Below are 8,747 nucleotides of genomic sequence, written 5' to 3'. Positions count from 1 at the left end.
TTATGCATCATCAAACACGAATAATCTTACACATAAATGAATGAAAAAGAATTCAATTATGTATAAAACTAAATTTCATCAGACCGGATAGAGGACGCGGCGTGACTGAGGGTCGCAATCGATGTTGACCGCGACAAGTAGGACGGCTGAGAAGCAGATGACGGCTTGACCGAGAGGAGGAGGAAACAACGGCGCTTGAGATGATTCTTCCTCTATTTGAGGGCGGCGGCGAGCGGCGAGACGACGGCGACTCGACAGCGAGCAGCTCCAACCCTCAACCAGAGAAGCCACAAGACGATGGAGATGACATGTCGAGCTACAAGAGGGACGGGTTCGGGACAAAGGGAAGGAAGAGGCCGCGGAGGCGCTGACATCAACGGTCGGCGCCGGTAGAACCTTAATTTACAGACTTTGAAGATTTACTTTTTTTATTCTGATTCTGAATGAGGAACGAAGGGGGGAGGGAGTTAGGGAAGGGATGTTGATGCGTTACGCGTTTGGTGTTGTTTTAAATCAAACCGGCGTCGTTTATAAGAACCGGTCGGATATCACGATCCGGTCAAAGCGGCCGGTTCAACGGTTTTCAAAAGGTTTTCAATATGAGGGTTTTAAGTAGTATACCAGAGCCTTTACATTGTTGGTTTGACTGATTTTTTTACCCTTTTTCACAAATCGATATTTATTTGATAATTATTTCATCTAAAAAGCATAAGGACGACTATTGGAAGAATATATAAAATTTCATTAATATAGTGCAAAAAAATAAATAAATACAAATATGAAACTGATTCTCTACGCAAAAATATTAAGTATATGGAGGTTGCTAATTATCACTATCTAACTCAGCTGTCGGTTCTGGATATACGTCGCCATCATCCGAACCATTAGCTTCATCTTCAATAACGTTGTTGTCAATGTCCTTTTGCCAAGGACATGTTGTCTTCTTATGTCCTTCCATTTGACAAACACTACAACATTGTCGCTTCTTTCTAGATGGTTGTCCTGAGCCTACACCGCTTTGATGCGCATACGAATTGCTACTTTTAGCTACACCTGACTAAGGTTGATTAGTGCCTTCGTCTACAGCCTTGTAAGATGAGTACAATTCCTTAATTAGGTCACGTGTCTCTTCATATCTCTCTGGTACTTTAGCAGCAACAACAGTTAATTGTTTAGAAAATTCCATCAAGGCACTTTGACGACTAATAACAACAGCATTCCTGGTGAACCCACTTGGATCATTGAGTGCCGATTTAACCTTTTTTGTCCATCTATTCAATACCAATGACCGAAAAATCTCACAAATGTCTCTGTCAACTAGAACTTTCACAATATGTTCGTAGGGAATTCCAAATGACTCCATTCTTAAACAGGTACACATGAAGATCATATCTTCTTGACGAAAATCAACGGTCCACATAAAATCGGGCCTCCCATGCTTACACACAATGTACTTTATGCAATCATCGTTATTATCCATGTTTAGCACCTGCATTGATCCACCTCTAGAGAGAAATGGACGAAACAAAAGAAATATCTCATGAGTGTATAACTCAACAGCATATCTCTCTAGCAGCTCTATACAAGTTTGCATGACGGGCACCCCACGTGTAGATTCATAATCAGCATTAAATTCTTTAAAGCACAAGTGTGCAACACACCTTTGAAAATACTCTACAAAACTTGTCAAATCATACCGCGACCCCACATACCTTGCCACAACTGAGTGTAAACCTTCACATCTTGAGGTAGTTATAAAGCCAGCAAAGAATTTTCCTCTTATATATGCAGTAGCCCACATATGCTTCTCTTCGTACATGTTCATCACCCACGGCTTATCCTCAAGGCCAAACTCTTCAATAAGCTGAACCCACTTACGCTTAAACATGGGAATCTCGTAGTCTCCCAACATGATTTTTTTGAATTTAGATGTAAACGATGGATTTCCAACATTGCTAGTTGCATTTCGAATAAGGTGCCAAGCGCATAATCTATGTCTGACTTCGGAAAATACATCTCTTACTCCATTTCTAATCGCCATGGCCTATCAGTTATTATTGAGGTCGGGGTCTTGCCCTTCATTGCAAATATGAGCTGACACAGGAGCCAAATATATGTATCAGTAGTTTCATCCGCAATTAACGCAGCAACAAAAACAGTTGTTTGGTTGTGGTGGTTAACCCCGCTGAATATGACTAATGGACAACTATACTTGTTCTTCTTGTACGTAGCATAAAAAGCAATAACATCCCCGAAGAGTCGGTAGTCTAGTTGGCTAATCCCATCAGACCAGAACAAGTTACGTAACAAACCTCTTGAATCATGACATGCCTTGAAATATAATTGTGGATCCTTCAACCGCATATCCTCTAACTTCTTAAACACTCGTGCTGCATCACCAGGAATTTGACGCCTTCGCCGAGCAATCTCATTATACATATCTCTGGGACCATAGCCAACAAATTCATACCCGCCTGCTTGACTAGCTAGAAGACCAAATATCTGTGAAGTGTTAATCTCTGAGTTTAGCATGTTCATCATTTGCATAATATCTGCCTCTGACATTTTTCTGTGGGCAGGCAACATAGCACTGAATTGTGTATCCAATAGATCATGGTTGTGTTCGTCAGAGAAATAAAAGATATGTCACCTTCCACTTTCTAGTACAAATTTAACATCCATTCGGGCTTCACATCCAGTTCTTATTTCCAATCTAGGCTCCTTCTTCCTTTTTTCCATCGTGTAATATTTCTCCTCCCTGAATCCTTTCCTATGACATACAAACTTTTGTTTGTAAATCTCGCCAATACTATTCTTGAAGGTCTTGCTCTTCCTTGCACTAAAGCCCTTGGACTTTGAGTACTTCAGATAAAAATCAAATGCAAGCTGCAAAGTATAAAAGTGATATTTGCCAATTTCCTCCGCAAAATTTTCACTAAATTTCAAAGTTGTAATGTTTTGCACGGAGTCAACCGCATAAGTGGCTTCAAGGATATCTTCTGACTGATCAGATTCAGAAAAATACGCTCTCTCAATAAATTCATCTCCAAAATCTTGTTCGAATTCATTCTATTCATCCATCATATCTTGGTCACTTACTAGCTCTTCTTGTTGGTTAAAGTCATCGTCCTCCTAGTATTGCTCTCATCTCAGTATCCGTAAATATACTTGACATCTTAAAAATGTCAAATGAAAAAAAAATTTAGTACACTCCGTCTTATAACATTACGTAACATAGATAGATTCTAATATTGCTAGCACGGACGGATCTAGAGATTTTAATATGGAGGTGCCAATTTTTATATAATTTTTTTAATCTATAAAAATAATTAACATATAGTTATTGGAGTTAGTTTTTTAACAGATTTATTAAGATACATATAATTATAATTTTTTTCCATAATTTTATTTTTAATATGATAATTACATAAATAAAATATAACCATATCAATTGTACATTATAAATTTAAAATGTACCAATAATTTATAACGAGGTTTGCTAAAAATTATACCATATCTTATTAATTAAAATTCATTCTTTCAAATTTTAAAAAAAATTGAAAATAAATTATAAATTATTAATTATTTGAAAGACACTGTACCCTTATAGAATACAAGATATACGATATCTTTATAAAATTTTTCTTTTTTCAACGTAAATTTAGAAGAAGAATTAATATTTTTTACAAGAAAATAATATTTACAATACATAATGTGATTACCAACACATAACTACTTAAGTTCTAAACAATCGATTAAATTTTAAGAAACACACATTTTTAGTCCTTGTTCAATCGATTGGGTAATATGACCAATCGATTGATTTTTGCGAAAACCATGCTGCCCAGCAATTTTCAATCGATTGTTTAGTTGTAAACTGTAATCCAATCGATTAAGTTATAATTCAATCGATTGGTTTGATAGTCCAATTGATTGGTTTTCAAGGAAACACAATTTTATGATCCCTCACGAATGTCACGGATCAAATTTCATCTTTTAATCGATTGGAATAGCCAAAAAATTTATCAGGATCAATGAAAGATCTAATTCGTTATTGTTTTTATTCTTGATTGTTAATAAACATGATAGATTTATGATAAAATAATTATTTATAAAATAAAAAATCGTTTTTATAATTAAATAAAATATATGGGGTTAATTTGTAATTAAATTTAAAAAAGGACTATTTAGCAATTATTAAAAAAACTTAAAAAACATATTTTGTTATGGGACCATTTAATGGTCCAAACGTTTTGGGACCACCGAATCCTGAGCCATCAAAGAAAGCAAATTCGAGAAAAACTAAGAAGTCAAGAGAGAAAGAATTAAAATAGTTGCTTAGAGAATTCATTGTATGACATTGACTGAAATATTGGCAGATATATATTTGTAATATAATTTGGATAATTTTTGTATAACGCTGGCTAAATTTTATTATTACCTTGGACTTATTTGATTATAAATGAATTTCGTAATATGATTTGGATGCAGTTTGATTATAATCTAGGAATAAGTATTGATTTAGTCCTAACGTTGAGCGTCAGGATCGAAATCGCCCCCAACGTAAATTTTTATTTAGAATAATTCTTAACGTTTTTGTTGGGGGGCAGGGGGTCTTCACCGCGGGTCTCCACCATCGCTTCTTGCCGTCGCCGCCACCTTTGGGTCTTTCGCCACTGAGCACGAGCAGCGAGAGAGGAGATCTGAGAAAGAGAGAGGGAGCACTGGTGGAGGGAGGAGGCCGTTGCCATAGCCACCGCCACTATCCGACACCTGCATTATTGCTGGTCCGCCCACGAGTCGTCACCGTTCATGCATGCTTCTGCCGCTGCCGTGGAGTGCGTCGCCGGGAAGGGGAGCCCGAGCTACCGATCTACCCAGCCGTGGAGTGCGTCGCCGCCGTTCATGCATGCTCCTACCACCGCCGATCTACCCAGCCACCGTCACTCCGTCGCCTATGAACTGCCGGTGGTCTTGCTTCGACTTCTGCATCTGCTTCTTCTTCTGCATCTGTTTCTGCTTCGATTTCTGCTTTCTGCTTCTACTTGTGTTGATTTTTTCTGCTTTCTGCTTCTACTTGTGTTGATTTAGTTATTGAATTTGTGTTGATTTGTTGAATTTCTGATTCCTTGATTTGTTGAATTTGTATTGATTTCATTGATGTTGTTATTCTTGGTGGTGGAGGTGTTGGTGTTGGTACTGGTGCTGGTGCTAGTGGTGGAGGTAAAGGTGCTGGTAGTGGTGGAGGGTATTTTTGTCTGGAAAAAATTAAAAGGAAGATTTTAATATGAAAAAACGTTAAGGATGATTCTAAATAAAAAATTACGTTGAGGACGGTTTTGATTCTGACCCTCAACGCTAGGGACCAAAACAATACTTATCCCTTGTAATTTAATTATAGCATAAGTTTAAACTTTGATTTGAACTTTTGAGTTTAATTATTATTTTGAACTTGTTTGATTATTTCTAGATTTTATAATATAATTTAGATCTTGTTTTGATTATAACATAATTATAATCGTTTGAATTTTGACTTGAATTTTTTAATTTTATTATTATCTTGTTTGATACTACCTGGAACATGGATAATCAAACTAGGCGTGCAAAGATCCAGTCCGGACCCGAATATTTTGGGGTTAATTTGGTGTGATTTCACCGGGTTTAGAACCGGGTAAGGGTCTCAAAAATAGATCTGACCATTATTTAGGATGAGTCCGGATCAAGGTGAATCCGGTTCCATCCGGCCTATGTACACTCTAGAGGGACTAAAGAGGATATATATGTTTTAAATTAATTCCAATATATTATGTTATATTAGTTATAAGCTCATTGTTTTGTTTTTAATCACATTTGTTGAATTAAAAAATAGATCAAAGAAGCATGAAATTAGAATATATGGACAAATTCAAGTTCAAGTATGATTATCAATTTTTCTGTAACAAGTATTTTTTTCTTTATAAATGAGTACATAATTTTTTGACATAAAATTTATTAAGCCCCAGACTTCTTTTGGTCGAGACCCAATTTTAGTGTGACTTGAAAGTAGTGTGATTTCATCGAGTTTAAAATTAAGTAAGAGTCTCAAAAATAAATCCGATCATTATTTAAGATCAAGCTTGAGTCAAGACAAACTCAATTTCATTCGACCCCACGTGCACCCCTAAATCAAACTATCAAACTACAATAATCAAACAGTTAATTAAAAAAATGTGCTTTGATGTTAAAAATAATACAATTAAAAAGAAATAAAATACATAATACTTCCATATTTATAATAAACAAATTCAAAATCAAAGTAACACATCCAGCCATCACTTGGACCTAATGCCCTCTAGCTTCAATTATTGTTGTTAAAGAGTGTTTTTTTTTTTCTACTGAACCTTTCTTTAATCTTTCAAATTTTAGCTTTATACTTTATATGTAAGAATTCGATTTTTCATAGAATGATTTTTTCAATTTTTTGTTATTAAAATCTGCGAAATCTACAAAACACATTTTACTTCATTTTAATGAGGCAGATCCGTATCAAAAACTAAAAAATGTTTCATTAAAATATTTATTTTCATATAAAATAAAAATATCTTTTTAATAATGACATTTAATTATCAGGCCCAAATTTAATTAGTCAAAAAATTTTATTGGTATTCTTTAATCCATTTAACTTCACTAAAATATTTTAGAGTTGAGATAACATTTGATATCAGTATTACTCATACTGTTATAATTATTTACTTGATCTATTACATTATTACTTAATCGAAATTTTGAGGGTAAAATTTTTATTAAGGTGGGTAAGATATAAAATTCAGGTAAATGATAAATAATTAATAATTAATAAATGAATTAAATGAGAGCAAAAAAAAAATTATGAATTTAATATTTATAATTTAGAAAAAATACCGGTCAGAATTTAATTTAAAAAATAATATTGAGTACAAAAATATAATCAATTGCAGAAAATGCATACCGGCGTTAAAATTCTGAGCTCCGATTGACGAGCCGTTTAGCGTTATACGTTCTTCTCGGATCCCTCTTCAATTCTATTTAAGTATTGTGGTAAGAAACTTTGAACTTTTTATTCAATTTTTTATTCTCTTTCAATTTGTGTTTTTGGTGTATATGGTGTTGAGATATTGTGATTTTGGTTCTATAGGAGTACTCTAGCATAGATTTCAAGTGGGTCCTATCCTACTTTTGAGTGGGTTGAGGTAAGGAAGCTTAATCTCTTTTATTATCCCTAATCTTAAGTAAAACCCTAGTGTGAATGTTAAATTGGTTGTTGTGATTAGATTCTATGGATTAGCTTGGCTTGTTGAGTTGATTTGGTGCGGGGTTAAGTTGCGGATTAAACAATGAGATTTGGTGGACGTTGGAGTTGCCCAGAGAAAAACCAAGTATTGGAGGAACCGCCGCCTATAGGTACGGATTTTGGTTTTGAGTAGGCATTATGTAAAATTATATGAATGCCTAGGTTAATTATCCTTAAGATATAACTGAATGGAAAATGATGTATGTTGATGATAAATTCTGTGTTAGTATGATTTCGTGCATTGAATGTTTGGTGTGTAATATGTGTTGGTTTGAATAAAATTGGATATGAGATTGTGGATTTATTGCCTATTATGGTGATGTGTGTGAAAATTGGGTCGGATACCGTGATAGGGTGAGGTATTCCCTATTTGGCAAGTTATGGTAAGTTGGATAATTGCCATGTTGTGATTAGTTATGGAATTGGTGAGATTTGATTGAATAAGTGAATTATTGGTGTTAATTTGGATGAAAAACTTAGGAAATGATTAATTGAATTGGAGTTAGGTCTTTGATGGATTGGATTGGTTTATTTGGTTTTAAATGGCTAGGGAATGAATTGAAATTGGTAGTTTTGTCACTATAATATTTTGGGCCTATAGCCACCATTTTTTTGGTCACGATAAAAAACCGTGACCATAAAGGGAAAAAAATCTATGATCACCATTTTTTAAAAAAAGGATGACCATAGAGTACCTATGGTTACAGTTTTATAAAAACGGGTGGCCTAAAAGTGTCTATGGTCATAGTTTTAGGGGTGACCTAAAGGGGTCTATAGTCACGGTTTTGGGGAGTGACCTAAAAGGGTCTATGGTCACGATTTTTCAAAAAATATTGAACTAAAAGGGTCAATGATCACAATTTTGGGGGGGTGACCTAAAGAGGTATATGGTCACGGTTTTGGGGGGGTGACCTAAAAGGGTTTATGATCACGGTTTTTCAAAAAAGGGTGATGATGAGCGGATAATTTGTATGCTTTTTGGCATTGTTTTTAGTATGTTTTTAATATGATCTAGTTAGTTTTTAGTATATTTTTATTAGTTTTTAGTTAAAATTCACTTTTCTGGACTTTACTATGAGTTTGTGTGTTTTTCTGTGATTTCAGGTATTTTCTGGCTGAAATTGAGGGACCTGAGCAAAAATCTGATTCAGAGACCAAAAAGGACTGCAGATGCTATTGGATTCTGACCTCCCTGCACTCGAAGTGGATTTTCTGGAGCTACAGAAGCCCAATTGGCGCGCTCTCAAAGGCGTTGGAAAGTAGACATCCTGGGCTTTCCAGCAATATATGATAGTTCATACTTTGCCCAAGATTTGATGGCCCAAACCGGCGTTCAAAGTCACCCTCAGGAATTCCAGCGTTAAACGCCGGAACTGGCACCAAAATGGGAGTTAAACGCCCAAACTGGCACAAAAGCTAGCGTTTAACTCCAAGAAAA

At 35.1% G+C, this 8,747-nt stretch overlaps 1 protein-coding gene across 1 annotated transcript; it reads right to left on the bottom strand.

Annotated features, from left to right (window-relative positions):
- Nucleotides 1-2,019: 2,019 nt before the first annotated feature.
- Nucleotides 2,020-4,779, bottom strand: LOC107465941 (protein FAR1-RELATED SEQUENCE 5-like). The gene is made up of 3 exons (XM_021131940.1): nt 4,622-4,779; nt 2,651-2,935; nt 2,020-2,569 (listed from the first exon to the last, which is right to left on the bottom strand). Exons 1-3 carry the CDS (start codon nt 4,777-4,779, stop codon nt 2,020-2,022), a joined length of 993 nt encoding a protein of 330 aa, XP_020987599.1.
- Between the last annotated feature and the right edge of the window lie 3,968 nt (nt 4,780-8,747).

This window comes from Arachis duranensis, chromosome 9 (genome assembly GCF_000817695.3).
Source record: "Arachis duranensis cultivar V14167 chromosome 9, aradu.V14167.gnm2.J7QH, whole genome shotgun sequence".
Classification (NCBI taxonomy): domain Eukaryota; kingdom Viridiplantae; phylum Streptophyta; class Magnoliopsida; order Fabales; family Fabaceae; genus Arachis; species Arachis duranensis.
Note: the sequence above shows the minus strand (reverse complement) of the source record. Positions and strands in the feature narration are given on the sequence as shown.